This window comes from Oreochromis aureus, linkage group 13 (genome assembly GCF_013358895.1).
Source record: "Oreochromis aureus strain Israel breed Guangdong linkage group 13, ZZ_aureus, whole genome shotgun sequence".
Classification (NCBI taxonomy): Eukaryota; Metazoa; Chordata; class Actinopteri; order Cichliformes; family Cichlidae; genus Oreochromis; species Oreochromis aureus.
Genome location: NC_052954.1, coordinates 9,797,645 through 9,817,076, shown reverse-complemented (window position 1 = coordinate 9,817,076; position 19,432 = coordinate 9,797,645). Strand labels below are relative to the sequence as shown.

General features: G+C 39.9%; 1 protein-coding gene across 2 annotated transcripts; it reads left to right on the top strand.

Annotated features, from left to right (window-relative positions):
* The first annotated feature begins 688 nt into the window (after nt 1–688).
* Nucleotides 689–18,314, top strand: fam204a (family with sequence similarity 204 member A). 2 transcript variants are annotated; one of them, XM_031737917.2, is made up of 7 exons: nt 689–1,033; nt 1,325–1,418; nt 2,304–2,334; nt 2,951–3,053; nt 4,541–4,630; nt 17,112–17,221; nt 17,403–18,314. In XM_031737917.2, the coding sequence occupies exons 1-7, from the start codon at nt 818–820 to the stop codon at nt 17,452–17,454; spliced, it is 696 nt and encodes a 231-aa protein (XP_031593777.1). In that variant the 5' UTR covers nt 689–817; the 3' UTR covers nt 17,455–18,314. The 2 variants fall into 2 exon arrangements, with proteins under 2 accessions (XP_031593777.1, XP_031593775.1); XM_031737915.2 differs by having other exon boundaries at nt 2,948–3,053.
* Nucleotides 18,315–19,432: the final 1,118 nt, after the last annotated feature.

Here is a 19,432-nt window from a genome sequence, read left to right as displayed (position 1 = left end):
CTTAAGTTTAATCAGTATTGGGTGCTGGCTTACCTGAGCACTGGTTTTAGGTCGTTTTACATACACATCAGTGTCACTGGTCTTCCCCATTATGCTACACTTACATAGCACAGAAAATACAGGCTGTAATTTATGTATATTATGGGCCTTGCAATAAGATGCAACCAAAGAGAGTCTAATGAGAATGAGTGTGAAAGAGCAATTTAAGGCTAGATGCCTCTGCCAGTGCCGGGGGCTATACAAGATTTGCATGCTAATCATTCTAATAATAATGTAATGCCCAAAGCACTTTAAGCAAATTGCGAACTATTGGTCAGAGAATGAAGCTTATCTCACAGAGAACATAACACAAATATAGGTTAACATTTGAATGATTCCTGGTAATTCACGGACCTGTCAGTAGCCCGGCTCACCTCAATTAGAAACGGTCCAGCAGCTGTTTCACTTTTCTGTAAAGCTTGAGTTCCTTCGGAGCTAAAATACCTCCTTACCCGAATAATAGGAAAATATTAAGGAATATGTTAAATAAAACCTAAACTTCTAAAAAGTTGTTCCTACCAATGCAGCCAATAAGAGGTTGCTTTTAGTCCTCGTGCTCCACTGTTTAGCAACAGCGCTGATTGGACGTTGTGCTCAGCGCTATTTGCGATCAGCCAATAGGTGCCGTTTAGCAGGCAGCGTCGCAGTGTTTACCCGGAAATGACAGTCGTTCCTAACAACTGTTGTGGAAATCTGTAGTTTACCTATTACGGACCGTTTAAAATACAGTGCAATCATAAATTACCCGTATATGCTGAATGTAATCTATTGATTCGTTATGTACAGCGGACTCCTGCCCAGTGGTTTAACCGAAGACGACCTCAGTCCAGATGACGAGGAGGACAAGCCGGGTGATTTAGAAGACGAGAAGAGGCAATTTGAAAAGGGCTCTGCTAAAAACACATGCTCGCTGGAGGAGTCACAACCGACTCACACTGCAGACAGTGACTCTCCGACATGCAGTATGCCTGGCATATCCCAGGAAATGTGGCAAGTATGTTGTATTGATCTTATTTTCCATTCTAGGTACAGGCTAACCTCTTTGTTTTTAGTGATGCCTGTATAAATAAAGCTAACTCTGAAAGTTAGCTTCACGCTAACTATCTCTAAGTTTACATTTACTATTGGTGCAATACCCCCAGCCCAGCTCAGACTTGAGCTAACGGTTCATCTGAAGTGAGAAATGCAGGGTTTTGAAGCCCTCTTCTTATGTCACATCTGTACAGCTGCAGCAGGAAAGAATCAAGAGTAGTTATGCTGTATTCACTTTGTATGTGTCTTTAAGAAATTCCAGGATCTGCGGAGGAAGAAAGATGATATAAGGATATTAAAGGTCACAGAAGACAGAAGAAAAAGGAAAAGAAGAAAGCGAAAGAAAGGTAATGTAGTTCTACATCCAACATATGGAGGAGTTTTTGAAGAGTTCAGTAGTTCCAATATCAATATATTGGCCAATATTAGTACCTTACTCTGCTCTGCTGCAGGTGCTGCAGATAGTGCAGAGCGTTTTGGAAGAAGTGAAACTTGAGTAGCTCTGCTGGACATACTGTGTAAAGACAGTGTTTATAAAATAAGCACCTGAGCACCTTTTATAGCAAAATGTATTTATAATACTGATATATTTGTGATAGACCAGTGATAGATTGGTTGATAACACTGGCCAACCAGTTCATCAGTCAGGCTCTAATTGTTTGCACATTTTTCCAGTGGACAAAATATTGGTCAATTTGTAAGAAAATAAACCTTTTTATTTGATAGAAACTTACCTTAAAGGTAGTCGAGCAACTTATTGGTACACATGGTCTACTTAACAACTAAAGTAATATCAGGGGTGCGAAACATAAGGCCCGGGGGCAAGACAAGGATTCCAGTCCAGCCTACTGAATGTCTTTGGAAAATCTGAGTGAAGATATAAATTTTTGGGGGGACTTTTAACTATATGTTCATACATTTTTACAGCTTGGTCTACTGATAAAGACTTCTCCCGAAACCATTCATACTCCCCCAGTGTAATGATGTTAAACAATTAAACGACAGTGTAATTGCACTATGTTGAAATTGCACTTCTTTTTTTTTATATTGAGATAGCTCAGGTATTAAATATGCAGTTAAACTGCTACATAAAGGGGAATTTCACTGGTTTGGCCCACTTAAGATCAAAGTGGACTGTACGTGGCCCTTGATGTAAAGTGAACTTGACAGGCAGACTAGTACAGAAGAAACATGCGTATCATTAACTTGTTTTTTTGTGTGTAATTTCACAGGAGCAGAAAGTGGGGAACCTGCAGAAACAAGGTACTGTTACACAACATTACAGACTATGAATAGTCAGGTAAAGTGAAGGATGTTTCCTCTCCTGTTTGTCAAACTATCCATACGAGCTGTACATCTTGCGAATACCAGCAGTAAATGGGCTGTTAAAAGTGTGGTCTTCAAGAGAAACTAAAACTTTTGAATGCAGCACTGTTTAGCATCTGGCACCAATATTGTGTCTGATTCACACTAACACATAAAAAGGAAAACTCTCCACTTTCCACATAATGGTAGCAAGTTGTCATATTTACACAAACAGGAAGTAGTGGCTCCCTAACCTATAGCATGCTTTAGTAAATGCTTGTTTTGCATTGCACAGTATAGTATGGGACCTCTCGTAAAAACACAAGAAATGCTCTTAATGATAGTTAAGCAATTAATTGTTGAATCATCTGTATTATCAAGTTCCCATCATTAACCAGTACATCAGCAAACTCCTTTACAAAATGCTGTCACCATAAAGTATGAAAAACACATAGATCTGATTAGAAGGGTAACAAAAGAAATACAGTCAAGTTAATTAAAAGATGGACACTAAATATGTCTTATTGTAATGCTGGTCTACATGAGCATTAACAGACATTTTCTCTGTCAGCAGAGAGCGTCAAGAGGAGCTGGAGAAGCACTGGGATGGGCTTAAGCAGTATTTTGGTGTAAATGATCGATTTCATCCCCCTGCATGTTCCAAACCCCCTCCGAAGGTAACAAAGACTGCCTTCCAACTTATCTTCTGAGGTTTAATACTGTGTCTGTCTTAGCTGTTAGAAACACCTTCACATCCTTTGTGTTTCGTTGCCACTGTACCGTCTCATTGTTTTACGTGATATGACATGTGGATTAGGAGAACCTTTATAATAACTCAACCTGACACTGAGAACTACATTGGGGATTATGCTCAGCTACGTTTAGTGATAAGATTAGGGTGAATCTGCTTTCTAGCGTGGTTAAGATTCAAGTGAGATGTAGGATTTTTTTCTTCCCCTGCAAAAAGACTGAAAATCTAAGTGTTGCTTGGCAGAAGATGAGATGGTTACAGCCTCTGTGACTGCAGCTGGAACAAAGACAACTGAACTTTCTTCCATTTGAGTGCATTTCAGCTCTTAAAGATGACCAAACCTTTAATGCAAATTGCTAATGAAGCAAAAATATTTGCAAGCTTGATGAACATTACGAGTGACCCAGTGAATGGGAACTGTTCTAATTTCAATGTGAAATCCCTTTAATGATTATTTTGGAGTATTTTGTGCTTAATTTATCTCAGCAGCATAAAATTGAGGGTTTTTTCTTTTTTTTTAAGAATTTAGCCTCGTTTTGAATGGGGTGCCAAGCTGAATGTAACAGAACTTGCCACATTATCATAATGAGGTTCTCTTTCATCACTCAAATGCAGATCCTTGTAATTAATATATTATTTCGAGTCTGGCAAGTCTTTCAAACAATTTGAAGTGAGGTAATTGAGGCAAAACTATATCACAGTTGCCAGATGTGATTATTTATCTGCAGCAGCTTTTCCAAACCCTAACCTTAAACACAGTTCACAGCATAAACGATGATCGTCTGTCCGTTTGAGTTCTGCTTGTGAGAAACTTCCGGTGATAACTGAGTTCACGAGTCAGATCGGGTACGTTCAGGACATTGAACTGTAATGAGCACACTAAATCAGAGCTGACCAATCAGAGTCACAGAGAAAAAATAATTCTGCGCTTTAAAACTTGATGTTTACTTTACTGTACTTTTACAGTGAGTCAACAATACATCAGAGGAGAAACATTAATAATTGCAGTTTCTTTCCAGTGTATCTTTTTTTTTCCACCATGATGAAATTTGGGGGGGCTGAAGAAATCTGGTACTCGGCTCACTGAGATAGTCTCATCACAGCAGAACTGCCTTGCCATCAGTGACCGGGGGCTTCTCGGCACCCCCCTCTGCTTAGGCCTGTAATGGAAATGTGTAATTAAAGAGTCACATTTATGTTTGGTAATCTCCTGTAGCATTTCTAAGATTTCCCCACTAATATCCAATCAAAAAGGTTTTCATTTGTGAAGCGAAATCTACATATTTGTAGTAATGGCAATCATATTAAAAATAAGGCCCTGGGGACTTTTGAAGTTACTCTTTGATTTTTTTTTTTCTCTACCCCTATTTCAAAAAAAAAAAAAACTGATTTTTTTTTTTCCCTCTTCTGCAGTCCGGCCTAGAAAAGAGCATAGAGAGGGCCATAGCTGAAGGGGACATTGCAAAGGCGGAGGAGATGAGCGACAGACTCGCCACTCGAGAGGTACGTTGTGCTGATAAGAGATCTTTGGGGTGCTCCCGCTGTGACAAATCAGGCTAATGGATCCGTGGCCATTTCTGCTGCAAAGACATAGAGGAACAAAAACACACGCAGACATCCACCATTCAGTCCTGCAGCTCTTTTCCATTGAGTTAATGGAAAGCCCTCCCCTTAGTTTTGAAGTGCTGCAGTGTCTAAAGGACTTTTGGCTCTGCTTTTTAATGAAGGGTACATTGCTTTCAAGCCAACTGTTAAATCATTCTCCAGGTAAGAGTTTCATACCTTTGAAGTGTACATGTCCCTAAATGCAGTGCCTGAAGTTTTGTAACTAACCGCCTTGGCAGGCATCAAGGATCAAGTGGTTTGAAACTAATTTAGCATAAAATGTAGCCCACACACACATAATTGTGGTTAAAAAGACATACAGCTGCAGCGTTACTTCTCCGCCAGAGCATCAAAGTTAAACTTCTTTGTTTTATGATGCATTTTGCTTACAGCGTCGCATGAGCATTTTCATTTTGTAATAGTGGCAACAAAAAGATGGAACAGGCTCAGGTTTTCCTGGCATCTGAGGATTTCAATTTGGAGTTATAAGGTGGGAGGGACCGTCCATTTAACGCTGCTCAACAGAAAAATTAAAGTTATTTAAACGTCGTGTTCAAAAATGTAACTTTTACTCTCATGTTCACGTAGTGGACAGCAGCTAGAGCCATTACTGGCTTTGCTGTGGAGAAGACACATAGGAGGTGAAAATGATGTGATTTCTTTCGTTAAAAAAAATCTGGATATGATTCGATTTAAAACAAGTAATCGAAAAACAAATTGCAACCAGAACCTCTTGAATGGATAAGGAGGTTTCTAAATGAAAATAGCAACTGTGCTAATTGTGTGAGCATTACATTTGTGACCCAGTATCTCCATTGTGTAATAGACATTGGTGTGCAAGCATTAGAGCCCTTTCATATTTCCATTCTAACTGCAAGCAGAGTGATCGAATATGAGGGAGTTAAATGAAAGCTCTTGTGAGTGGCACCTGTGCTGTACTTTCAGAAAGCCTCTTAGAGCGCTGGTGGATTGGTTTTAGCCTGAGCTGAGGTTCTCGCCTCCCTGGCACCTGCCTTGTGTCTTGCCAGAGCCGTGATGGGACCTGACAGCAGTTTGGCAGCCGCAATTCATTGTTAGGCAGTGATAACTTCATTTCAAGAGAGTATAGATTTGACTGTTTTTAAATCCCTAAATGCTAGCTGATGCAAAGTTGTACAGGTTTTCTTTCGAATACAAAGACAAGCAGTCCTGCTCATGGTAAAAAAAGAAAAAAATAATGGGAGAGAAATGGAAGCTAAAAGCCAGAAAGTTTAAGGGATTCTGAATCAGTTATAAAGGATTATAGTGTATATTAATGCAGCCTGTAATTCAGATAGTATTTAGGACCAGAGTGTTTGTTTACCGCCTTCCTGTTCACGTTGACAGGAGCACTGTGACAAACATTTAGAGGATCAATAATCTCCGCTGTGGCCAGAATCAATTTCAAGGTTATAATTGAGTGGCTCATTTGGCACGGAATTGCTTAGATGTTTAATTTGTTTACGGTCATAACATCCCGACATGATTGTGGCAGGCTTTTCACTCGAAGAATAGGAACAGGTTTTCTTCGCGAAAAATGCAAAAGCATTCCGACAGCTGTGAAGAACTAAAGAGGCCTGTTTGTCCCTCTAGGCATTGTTTTGTAAAGAAAATGCTGGTACATGTTGGATGACAATGTTTCAGAGTATTTTCATCCTCAATCTAATGCATTCCCACTTATCTCCTCAAAGCAAAGGGAAATAGAAGAAAGATAGAGAGCTTGCTGTCAGAATCCCCTCTTTTGTAAGACGGAAATGTTTGTTTCTGCTGTTTTGAGCTCCCACAAATCAATTAATGATTTCCATTTGCTCTACTTCCTTTCTTTCATTTTTTAATCTAAACATTAAAACAATTTGGTAAAAACCTGTTTTGAAGGCTCCTTATAAATTCTGAGATATGTCTTCTTTCATCTGTCAAACTTCTAAGACACGCGGCTTGGATATTGCAGGTTGTGGGTTTTTATTCTCATTACAGTTTTTAAATATGTTTCAAAGCTGAAAGCCTTTGTTTTTAGATTAATTCGTGAAGACATGCTCAGTTTTTTAAATAAACATATTACCCCTCTAAAGAAATTCTTAGTATTGTCTATAGTGCATTTCCAAAGCTTCCTAATGTAGTTTAATAAATTATACAGATAGTTTCTTTTCTCATAAAGATGCTTGTTGATCCTCCTCAGTACATTTAGATTTCTTTTCACATGCCTTAGAAGACACAAAACAATGTAAAAATCTCCTTGCCGCTAAAGTAGTCTTAATAGTTCAGTAGACTAAAAGGTGCAAGTCCTCCAATTAAGACTTGGTCTCCATCCTTTGATTACTGCACATTATTTTACTCTGCAGCAAGCTGCGCACGGGATAATTAATTCTGTAATTAGCATAACAAGAAGTGACAGACACATACACTATAAACGGCTCAAAGCATGTCATGAGGCCTGATAGCATCCAGCAGCTCATATTTAGCAGATTGATTTTTCTGTTCCTGGTAAATGAGCTAGTATGAAAAGATTATAACTGATAAGTAGTAAAGAAAATCTTATGTTATCTTATGTTTATCTGTAGTCACTGTATCAAACAGGATCAAATGCAATAAAACCAAAGCAATCAAAGGGTTATACTTACTTTTTCACACGACTATAAGGTACTGAAATCTACTCAATTTCTACATCTAACTCTACTTTTTGACTGGGCACCACTTTAGCTCACATTGTCAGACTGCAGCGGCCAAGATTTGAGTCTGACCTGTTGACAAAACCCTCCAAAAGCTTAAATCATCCATTAAATCATCAGCGTCACACAAAACATTCAAAATTCCCTCCGGAATTTGTGTGATTGTGATTTACATGTTACAGGAAGAGCAGTGGACCAACGATTGATCCCTGTGGGACACCAGAGCACCTCGGGGAGGTGATTTAAGCTACCTAGATACCAGGTTATCACACTCAAAAAATCTTATATCCATCCATCTTTTCTATCCACCCTACTTGTTAACGATTCAATTCAGGGCCGCAGGGGTGGGAGCCTGGAACCTATGCTGCTTGTCATTGGTTGAGAGACAGGCACATCGCTCGACATGTAGCCAGCTTACTATTGCAAATTATTATAAGTCCTTTGAAGGTTTATTAGAACCATGCAATTTTCTGAACAATTAGTACTTATTCTATAATGACTGTACTCTAAATCGGACACTAATGTATACTACTTTCTTTGCTGCACTAATCACATTCTCATTGTAGTACTTCAATCAACATGAAAAATGAAATATCTATTTTATTAAACAGAGCCACTGATCTGTTTTTTGAATGTATCCGTACATTTGCTTCACATACAGTAAGTGGGTATCTTTCTTTACAAAAGACCATCATGCTGTGTTAGAGCTTATAGTTCCCCCATGGCTGTCATCACAGTTATTAGAGTGGCATTAACATTTCAAAACAGAAACTCTCTGTAGTGTGCCACAAACATGGATGTCGGGTCCATTTCATGACTTCCAGGAGCTTAAGGATATGAAAAATGAAAAACTATGTTGCATTGCTGCTGGCCTCATCATCAGGATGGAAGCAGCCCCATGTACATGGCCACAAGTACAAAGAAGGTGTCTTAAAAGACAGTTTTTCTTTTCAGCCTATGCCCTGCAACAGAAAAACCAACAACAACAACAAACTATGCACGACCCAGTATGTTTTAGACTAGAGGCTGACCGGCATGGAACTTTTAAGACCTATACTGGTATTTGGTGATTTAATCTGATATTCTGATATTAAAAAACATAAACAGATTTCCATAACATTTTTTATGTGTAATTACAATAGTTAAGGTTTTACGCTCTTCCTGATATGTGTGTTCCCAACAGGGAAGATGCAGAGTGCCCTCTAGGTGGAAAAACTGTGAAACATCAACACTCAGAATATGGTTGAATGGTGTTTCTCTATCTTCTTTACTTTTCAGATTTGAATTAATCTGCTATTATAAATGCTGTCACAGATGGATTGGCAAATAGTTGATATCAATCGGGCGTCGTCTTTCTCAGGCATTGCTGGCGTTGAACTTTTTAGGCAGTTTCACTGTATATTATCCTCGTCTGTCAGAAGCTGTAAGCAAATGCCTTCCATGCTGTACATCACCCTTACAGTGATAGGTTGTAGCTTTATTAATGAGAACTGCTACATGTAGTCTGGATTGACCTTTCTTGTTATGCCACTTTGAGCAATATTAACGTGCTACATCCAAACTGTTTAAAATGAGTCCCTCCTAATAGATCGTATTGTAATTAGCCATATGAATATGTATTAACTGGAGCCATTTATAGTTTCTGTAGCTTTTGAACATGCGGATGGTTATAATATCCCTCATTATGTTCTAGCTTGCATTTCAATAGTGCAGCTGCTGAAAGGAAAAGCCCCACTGTCCTTGAAATCTACCCTTTGGAAAGCCTCGCTTAAACGCTGTGAAACTTCAGGAGAGTGAACCCACGCAAAGCTACTGGTCCGGACGGGATTCCCGGCCGCGTCCTCAAGTCATGCGCGGCTCAGCTGGCTGGAGTGTTCACACATATCTTCAACCTTTCCCTCTCTCTGTCTGTAGTCCCAGCCTGCTTCAAAATGGCCACCATCGTCCCTGTACCCAAATCCTCCACCATCTCATCATTGAACGACTGGCGACCTGTAGCCCTGACCCCCATCGTGAGCAAATGCTTCGAGAAGCTGGTCAGGGACTTCATCTGCTCCGCACTACCCGACTCACTGGACCCTCTACAGTTCGCATACCGCCACAACAGGTCCACTGATGATGCCATAGCCCTGACACTCCATGCTGCCCTGTCACACCTGGAGAAGAGAGACACGTATGTGAGAATGCTGTTTGTAGATTACAGCTCAGCATTCAACACCATCGTTCCCTCGAAGCTGGACAGGAAACTGCAGGATCTAGGACTGAGCAGCTCCCTCTGCAGCTGGATCCTTAACTTCCTGTCTGACAGACGCCAAGTGGTCAGACTGGGCAGCACCACCTCATCCCCATCACACTGAACACTGGTGCTCCACAGGGGTGTGTACTGAGCCCTCTCCTGTACTCACTCTACACCACGACTGCACGGCCACTAACAACTCCAACATCATTGTGAAGTTTGCGGACGACACTACAGTGGTGGGTCTTATCACCAACGGTGATGAGACAGCCTACAGGGAGGAGGTCAGCGCCTGACCCACTGGTGTCAAGACAACCATCTCACCCTCAACGTCGCAAAGACAAAGGAGCTGATAGTGGACTTCCGGAGGTGCAGAGGAGTACACACCCCATCACCATCAACGGCGCCGCTGTGGAGAGAGTGAGCAGCTTCCGCTTCCTTGGTGTACATCTGGCTGAGGATCTTACGTGGTCAGTACACATAAACAAGACAGTGAAGAAGGCGCAGCAGCGCCTCTTCTTTCTCAGGAGACTGAAAAGATTTGGCATGAGCCCCGCATCCTCAGGACCTTCTATCGCTGTGCCATTGAGAGCATCCTCACTGGATGCATCACCACCTGGTATGGCAACACCACCGCTTACAACCGCAAAGCTCTCCAGAGAGTAGTGCGGTGTGCTGAACGGATAATTGGAGGTGAGCTTCCTCCTCCAAGACATCTACAGGAAGCGGTGCCTGAGGAAAGCGGGAGGATCATCAAGGACTCCAGTCACCCCAGCCATAAACTCTTCAGACTACTTCCATCAGGAAGGAGGTTCTGCAGCATCCGGTCCCGAACCAGCAGACTGAGAGACAGCTTTTTCCACCAGGCCATCAGACTGCTGAACACGTCATAGACACCTCACCCTCACTACTGGAACTTCAACATTATGCACTCCATACTGTACATTAATGCCACTGTTTTGCACATACCTACCTCTCTATATTTTTATATTTTATATATCTTATTTTATTGTTTACTCTATTTCATTTGTAAAACATGTATATACACACACACACACACACACACACACACACACACACACACACACACACGTAGAAAAACATATTTAGTACACACATTCAGTAATGTATATACCTTTATATATGGTACATATATTTATTACTTTTAGATTAACCATTTTATATTTTGCTTGTTGCACGTTATTGTATTTTGCACAACTCTGTTGCTTGTGAAGCTTGCACACAAGAATTTCACTCGCATGTACTGTACCAGTGTACCTGCACATGTGATGTGACAATAAAGGTGATTTGATTTGATTTGATTTGACAAAGGTGGCGCGGCATTTTGTCAGAGGAGACATGGTGGCTTAGTTGAAACAAAGAGCTGAACTAAGAGTGTTTCATGATATTTATGTTATTTAACACCTTTTTTCTTCTCGCCACCTTCCCCCCGCATGCCCTGTGTTTGTAATCAAAAAATTAATGAGCGGTTCTTTTGTGGAAAGTAGGCTTTATCAGATCCTGACTTTCCCCGCCCCACATCAGAGAAGGAGTCTGACTCCGTCTCCCCTGCGAGCCCCCCCAGGCCACCTCGCAGAGAGTTCAGGGAAACTCTCCTCTTTGTTCATTTTTCCTTCAGCATAAGCAATTTATCACTGAATGAACTTTTATTGTATCTCTGGATGACTCACATTAAATTTTCGCCCATTAATTTTGAAATGGATTTTGAAATGGGTACTAAGCTTTTATCAAATGCCTGGGAATCTCATTTGGATTATTGTATTTCATTAATTACTTGATAGACAAAGCATACTTTTCAATGTAGATTTGTGTGCTGTTTAATTAATTAGCATGTTTTCTCTTTTAATTAAAGCCATTTTTTTTTAAATTAAAGCCCACAGCAAAACACATATATAATTTGTTTGTAATTAGGCCTTAATTGGTGGTAGTGGAAGCTTAGCACCCTTGGTTTCTTTTTTCATGATTGCCATTTTATTGCCAGTCACTCATTAATTAAACAGTTTTTTTTCTAATTAGCTTATAAAACTGTTGATGGCATATTATTGTAAGTGTGAGTTCAAAGCTTGCTAATAAGCCTACCCTACTCAGAGGAGGCGAGATAATGGAATGGCACAAAGCAGACGAACTTTCAGAGATTTTTTTTTTGTCTATTCCCTAAAGATGACATGTTGTATGTATCTAGGATCAGATTACTAGAAAAGGAAATGGAGACATTGCTGTTCTCCTGTGCCTTCCCTCAAGTGCCATTGTTTTTAGCTTTCCGTGTAATTCTGTTCGTCAAAGAGGAGGCAAGATGACAAAAAGCTCTAATGAGGCTGCCCCAAAGAAAACTGACACTGTAGTGGGAATATAACAGCATGAAGGTGCATGCTATGATACTCCGACTGTATTATAATGAAAACAGTGACACATTGTAATTGTTCATCCTTCATTATTAGACGTTGACAATCAGTGATTTACCTTTTCTCCGATCACTATTAAACTCCTAAGAAAAGCTATGGCAATTTGTCCAGTACACAATTACTTCATTTGCCATTGGAGAACAGTAATGACATATTCTGCTTACATTAAAAAAAATTGAGGTATTTTACTCTATTATTTTAATTCCTTCAACTTTATAGTCTGGCTTCACCACAGAGTTTTTCTGAACTAAGTAAATGAAAACCCCAAATAACAAAAAATGGCCAAAACATCTTTTATTGGTGGTAACTAATTCCACAATGCACTACTTCTTTTTATAAAATATAATGTGTTGATAGATTAAACTGCTCAGCTGTATGTACAATTAGCAGCCCTTTGGCTTTATGTTGGATGAATCATTTGTTTCATGAGACAAATCAGCAGGAATGAACAAATTTATCCTTTTTAACAAAGTGCAGCTGTAGAGCAAAGACTCAATGCATTTTTAATAATAAAAAGCTATATTTCCTTATGTAACATTTGATTTCTTATATTGAAATAAAAAAAAATCTTCGTTTGTGTAAGTCAATTTGTATTACTTTGAGACGTTTTCAGAAATAATGACAGTATCTTTTCCTTTGTGTTCTGTAACAATAAAAGGACTATCATTGGGTGTTGACCTGGCCCTCCAAAGGCCTAGTACAAGTTAGACTTACCGTGAATCATGTAAATAATCTGTAGACGACTTGATAATAAAAACAGCAGCAAGAGAGCACCTCTAATTCCTTTTATTGGACACACCAGGTGATTCTAGGGTCGGATTTTTTGTTTTTACCTCAGCCCTGGTCCACCTTGGAGATTTAAATAACGGACTAACTGAATAAAATCTCGTAAAATCTTTTCTTTTGAATACGATATGGGTGGTGCTGATTGACCCCTCGATCTTTTGACCTTCCCTGTCCTGCTGCAACACTGAGGCTTAGCAGTCAGAGACACATTTTTCTTCCCCCCTCCACCTCAGTCCTAAGAAATTATGCTGAAATAACACACAAGCTGCCTAATCTGATATTCATTCCTTTCTTATATAGCCCTGCTTTCCAAAGTTGACTAAGGCCACATTATTTAGGCATTAAGGTAGTGTGATAAGGGAATTAGGCTGGTCATTAATCGTTTACACGTCAAATGCAGCAGAGCAGCTCGGGGAGGTGATTTAGTGAGGCAAAGCCATATAGCCCTTGTTAATCCACCTCTCACACGTTTTAATTGGAAGAGGCTTCCTGGATAGGAAATTTATGAATGGATTTAAGGCCATTTCTTCCTTAAAGCCATCATTTATTTCATATTGTTAATAGGAGCTTTAACACTTTATCCACATGGAGACGTATTTTTCTCATCTCCCATTCAGCTATTGTCTTTTTGCACTGGCTGGTTAATTGCCACAGTGTTTTTATGATCCCTGTGCTACAAAAGGAGGGACGCAACGTAAAACAGGCACACAAATGAAAACAAAGTGTGAAAGCGTTATTATGAGCAACTTTGTGCGTGATTTCCACACACGCAATGCAAATTTTGACGTATTTATTTTTTGTATCAAGGCCCCATGTTTGGGTCTCTGCTTGAATCTCCATGACGACCCAAACATGGATGAACAGAAAACGGCACTATTGACTTAACCCTCCTAGTGGCCTTAAGCTGCTGCTGCTGCTGCTGCAGTGCCAGCATTGTGCAGGCTGAATTTTTTTGCCTTCAAATCTTCCAAAGGTCAGAGAATTAATCCTCTGAATAAACCTTGTTTTTAGCAGGGCTGCACACAGGCCACACAGGAGAGAGAGGGAGAGAGAAATGAGGCACGGGAAACATGCATGTGATGGACATTTAATTGTACATTAATATGTGGCGGAGTGGGAAGAATTGCCTTTTAGGAGCCACATAAACAAAGAATGCAGGAGGTTTTCCTGTCTCCTGCCTTTATTCCCGCTTTGTACTTCCATTCTTATTTTTCCCCAGCCTCTGATGTGAAAGGATTTGGCACTAAGATGCACGCAAGGGGAGGGGGGAGGAAAAAATCCTGAAAAGTGGATCAAAAAAGTAAATGAAAAATAATGTCATATTACTGAAAATATGAGAGGCTAATTTGTGCCGACTTTTTGCTAATTTTGTTCTCGCCACAGAAAGAGGAGCCGTCACCTGCTCGGCGCCACAGCGCTGACAGTGCCAGTGATCCATGAAATAAGCTGCCGCTGGCTTTGTTCAGATAAGAATGAACAAATCTGCACAATGTACTGCTCTCGGAATCTCATTTTCATACTTGCATGCAGGCTAAAAGAAATAAGCTGTTTGCAGGCTTGATTAATCAGACATTTGAGGGGTTTTTTGTCTCTTTGATCTGTTCTGTCTCCTAGGTAACTTGGTTGACATTAATGTTGAGCCCCAGTAAAGACAATCAGGGAGTGTAGACTAAACAGATAAAATAAAAAAAAGAAACAGGGAAAATATTAAAGACCTTCAATGCTTTAAATGTAGTAAAAGCTGTGTTGTGAATTTAAAAGAGGGGGAAATGAGGGGCATGGAAGTGGGTTTTAATTTTGCTTTTGGAATGTTCAGGAAGGCGTGTTTTCAAGACCTTTTGCATTTCAAATGCAACCCCACAGGAGAGCAGGTTAATGTGGGTAATCCTCGTGTAGGCAAAAAGAAAAAGCTCTGTCAGTAAATCTCCAAATGAAACCATTTAGCATCATGCAGTTTCGTTTGATTTGCTCCCAGAATGAGCCAGTGTGGGTTTCTTTTTTTTTTTTTTTGCAAACACAGAGAGCAAGAGCTGTTCTCAGATTTGTCAACAATTTAATAAATGTGTGGTTTATAATCTCAGCATGCATCAGAGCCACTCAGAAGCATTTAGCACCTACGCCGCTCTGCCAAGGAGCAGGGAACACCCTGAAGTGGTTTTATCTGCTCGCAAATCTACTGCAAATGTTTGAGCAACCGTCCCCCCTCCCTCGTTATAACTCTCTTAAAGAGGAGAGGGGAGGAGAAAAGAGGAGAAAACATGATTTGAGGAATTTAAAACCTATAAAAATGGCAAAGAACTGGAGAACTGTCATAGTATGTACGCTTCAGGTTATGCAGACGCTCTCACAAATCTTCCAGTGACTGTATAGATGAATGCCTTGAGGGCCCAGCCGGAGCCCAGTACTTGCAGCCAGCCGGAGCCCTTATCTTAAATCCAAGCAAAGTACCATTAATCTTTTTGAAAGACCTTTATGGCTTTTAATGTATCCCAAATTAGAACATTTTACACCCTTGGTTCCTGAAATATGGTGATAAAAAGCCTTTAGAGTTTAATTTTTCCTGCCTGCTCGCTCTGACCTGCTTAATCCCAGCATGCATTAGGAGATATTTTAGTTTCAGTCTTTCTAATAAAGTTTATCCCACTTAATTATAATTGAAACATTTTTTTCCAGCAGGTCTTTTTTTTTTTTTTTTCAAGTGGCGCAGTGGTGGCACATTTCTTCATTACCTTAAGACTTTCTTTCCCCCTTGATTGTACTCTGAATATTACAAAGAATTACCCAAAGGTTTGGTGAAATTGTTCCAAGTTGTTTATCAAAGTTTGCCTTTGCTTGAATAATAAACCTATCTCAGGAGTGAAAGAGGGGGCAGGATTTTTCCCTTTGTTTCCTGTGCTTCTGTGTGACTGGGGTTATTGGGATTATTCTGCTTCACAATACACACATATGTCTTCCCTGGGATTTGAATGTTTGCCTCTTACAGTCACGGTCATTCTCTTCACTTCTGATTTCAGGGACTGCCTGCATTGCTCCGAAAAAAAAAGTCACAATTGGAGACGAGTGGAAAACGCCTTTGCAACATTTTTGAAGTGGAGGGGGGGAGGCAGCACAGCTGACATTGTCTCTCATTGTTTGTTTAGTATTTCATTTGCACATTAAAAAAAAGGCATCTAAAAGAAACAGCATTGAGTGGATGGAGGGGGAAAGACTGTAAACTCTAAGATGAAAAACGCAACTCTTAAAACACATCAAATATATGGTGGTGAGAATGTTATTGAAACAGTGCTCACAAAATGTTAATATTGTTAGAGACCTGTGCGTAATATTCATCGACCTTTTAGTTCTCTACAACATCTAAAAATTCTTTAACGTCTTTAAATGTGGCATTTTTTCTTCAATCTATCATCTGGCATCTAAAATGTGAGAGAGCCGAGTGACTTTATTCGCTACTCTTTGACAAAATACAAAGAAAACAAGCAGATATTGATATTTTTTCCACTTTTCTTTGTAGTCTAATCAGGTGCTGTCCCAACTTCCAAGTTTAGCATTCATTTAGAAAGTGTGTAAGAAGCCTTAGCTGCTCAGATACATCAAGGAGGGTTCAGATTATCAGTAAAAACAAGTACATCGAGTCCTGCTGCAGACCTGACTACGCAGGCTTTGGGATCATATATAAAAACAGAACACGTTGAAGCAGATTTTCTCCATGATGATGGGGCAACCCGTCTGCCATGCACCTTTTAGAAAAAGTTGGTCACATATTGACTTCATTTTTTTAGTTTTTTTTCTTTTAAATGCTTCATGACTTGTAATATATTGTACATATGATTCATAGAAATAAGCAGATGTTTGCTGCAGATGTACTATTGCAGAGAATTACTTAAACCTACTGTTTACATACTGAATAAGCGGTGGGTTAGATGTTATTATATGTTCATCACATACATAAAATAGCACTTATTCCTACTGAATGAAATATATAATGCAGGCTTTCGTGGTCACATTCTGTCAAATATGTTGCACTCAATCCTGACGTCACATATTGCCAGGCTTGCTAGACTGCAGGATTGTACGGCATTCACGTGTCGTTTGGTTTAATGACAGTTTTGCTGTGGTGTGGAGGAGGCATCGCAGGCAGCAGAGACTTTGACAAGAAGCCACCCTCACACATCAGTCAGAAGGGGCTTTTTTCTTGCCACAGACTGATTTTCATTCTCTAATGAGCCTCTCCTCTGTCTGCCTCCAAATAGATGGCCGTGAAAATCGCTCAAGCTGCTGATTGCCGTGACTTTGTGCAAGGCAAACAGGAAGAGGAAGCTTTGAGGGCAGCGCAGAAAAGGAAGAAGCAAATAGCCTGGGGGTATGACGTCTGTCTCTGGTCTCATGTTTATGTTTGCCATCATTTCTGCCATGCGCGACCACTCTGGGTTCAAGTACAGTTAAGATGGAGCCGCCGAAGCTTGAATTAGCTAGTGTGATTGAAGTTGATGGCTAAAATGTATTCATAAGGGCTTCAATGTTTTTTTTTTTCTGTTTTGCAGCTTTGAGGCGAAAAGGCGGTGGGAAACCAAAAGCAACATGGGCTACATGTGACAAACACGGAGGAAAAAGAACAAGACTTTATATATATATATATATATATATATATATATATATATATATATATATATATATATATGTGTGTAGCAGACTGATCATGTTTCTTCTTATACTTTTTGTATATTTTGAAGATTTTACAGCAGCAGCATGGGAGAGGAGAAAAGTCAGCAGTTGGCTGAGAGGAAAAAAAAACCCAATCCAAAGAGTAAAAAGGAGGAAAAAAATGATGAAGCATTCAAATTAATTCCTAAGGCACCCACTGGTGTCTGCATTGTGTTATTTTTCATTACATTTTAGTGATTTGAGCGTTCTGCCCCCCCCCCAAATTAAATCTGGTGTACATTACTGGATGACGCGTTTATTTATTGCTGTAAAGTGGGTTAATCATGAAGGCGCTCTTTTCTTCTTCTGGGGAAGAGAAAGGAAAGATTAGAGCTCTAATGCAATGTACAGGATAATGTGCGATAGGATTTGGGAGTAGAAAATGAAATTTGGCTGCTGTAAACTGTTGTGAGCAGTCGTAAACTGGAAGTTCGAAACAGAGGCTTTGCTGCTGGCCCTCGCCCATGCTGGGAGACTCGCTATTGTTTCGGAGCCTGAACAAGAGGCGCACGCTGTTTCTCGAAGCCTACACTCGCTGCTCATTGTGTGATGAGCTCTCTTCAGCATCTGTAAACTCGTCTAAAAACCGTTCCTCTCCCTCTTACTTTGATCTTTTTTCTTCTTCTTCTTCTTTTTTTTTTGATCTGCAGCACTTGCCTCCGCAGCTACTCAACACTTCTGAAATGCTCATTCAGATTCCAGGAAGTGTTAATTGCAACCAGCAAGCACAATAAAAAGCCGAAGAAAGATAATTACTTTTAGTCATAATGCTTGATTTTTTTTCCTTTTTTTTAACCAAACCACTTTAAAAGAAAAAAAAACTGACTGCTTTGCTTCAAGGTAATAAGAATTAAAAATTAATCCACCTAAGTTGTTTGCATTTCACATATTTGGGCACTTTGTCCCCTGGTGAGGCGCGTTCTCATAGGCTCGCTGCATCAGTATGGAGTAAATTTAACAAAACATCAGCATTAAAAGTTTGTAGGTCATTATGACGCAAAACACCTGAGCTAAGGAAATCCAAATATGAGCGCGAGAGAACTTGGTGAACTTTAAAAAAACACAGGATACTGTTTTGTATCCTCTCATGTCACGTGACTGTGTCAGAGAAGCTGTCAGTTGGCGGGAATTGGTGCTAATTAAACTATTAATTATCTCTGTAATGAGACACAAGTTAAAACTGTGTTAAGCACATCAAAGTACAACATGGGATTTCTTCACTTTGATGAATGCTATGAAAAATATATCTTGACTGAAGAGTGAGGAAACATCAGAGATGCTTCATTAACGGCAGCAGAATTAGGAAGGAAGCAAAAAAAATGTATGGCCTTTGAAAGTTTTTGGATAAGTGCTTAAGCGCAAGACATTTATTACAGGGAATTACTGGATGCAGGTCTGATTATTGCGTATTTCACAAACATTGCAGAACTTTCCAGAGATAAGGGTGCTCCAAGAAAACCGGGCTCCTTTTTTTTGCTGCTACAGGATTATAGAACAAAAAAAACATCACAGTACATGGACTTGTAGTCATGTAGCCTTATTTTAAAACTAGTTGATGTCAGTGAACATGACCGGTGCTGATCCAAGAGCAGCGCAGCGACGTATCAATAGCATCTCACTTATTAATCTCTTTGAACGCAGCATAATGCCCTGAGCAGAGATGAGTCTGCTTTTAAGCTGGAAAATCCACTTTCCTCTCCCATCATGTTGAGGAGGTGTTTTCAGTAGTCTCTTACTGGAGGCCAATCTTAGCCCCTGACCTGGGCTGATTTGTCGCGAAACGCAGAGACAAATTCCTTGGGCACATGTCGAACCACTTCTAGGAAAACTGTTGTGTAAAGCAGGCTTTGAAAGAAAAAAATAAATAAAA

What these genes read in the sequence shown, in the direction of transcription:
- fam204a (XM_031737915.2), top strand. Translation starts at nt 818, where the DNA reads ATGTACAGCGGACTCCTGCCCAGTGGTTTAACCGAAGACGACCTCAGT. An exon ending in TATCCCAGGAAATGTGGCAA is followed by an intron (nt 1,034 to 1,324) that starts GTATGTTGTATT and finishes TGTGTCTTTAAG; the next exon opens with AAATTCCAGGATCTGCGGAG. An exon ending in AAGAAGCAAATAGCCTGGGG is followed by an intron (nt 17,222 to 17,402) that starts GTATGACGTCTG and finishes TCTGTTTTGCAG; the next exon opens with CTTTGAGGCGAAAAGGCGGT.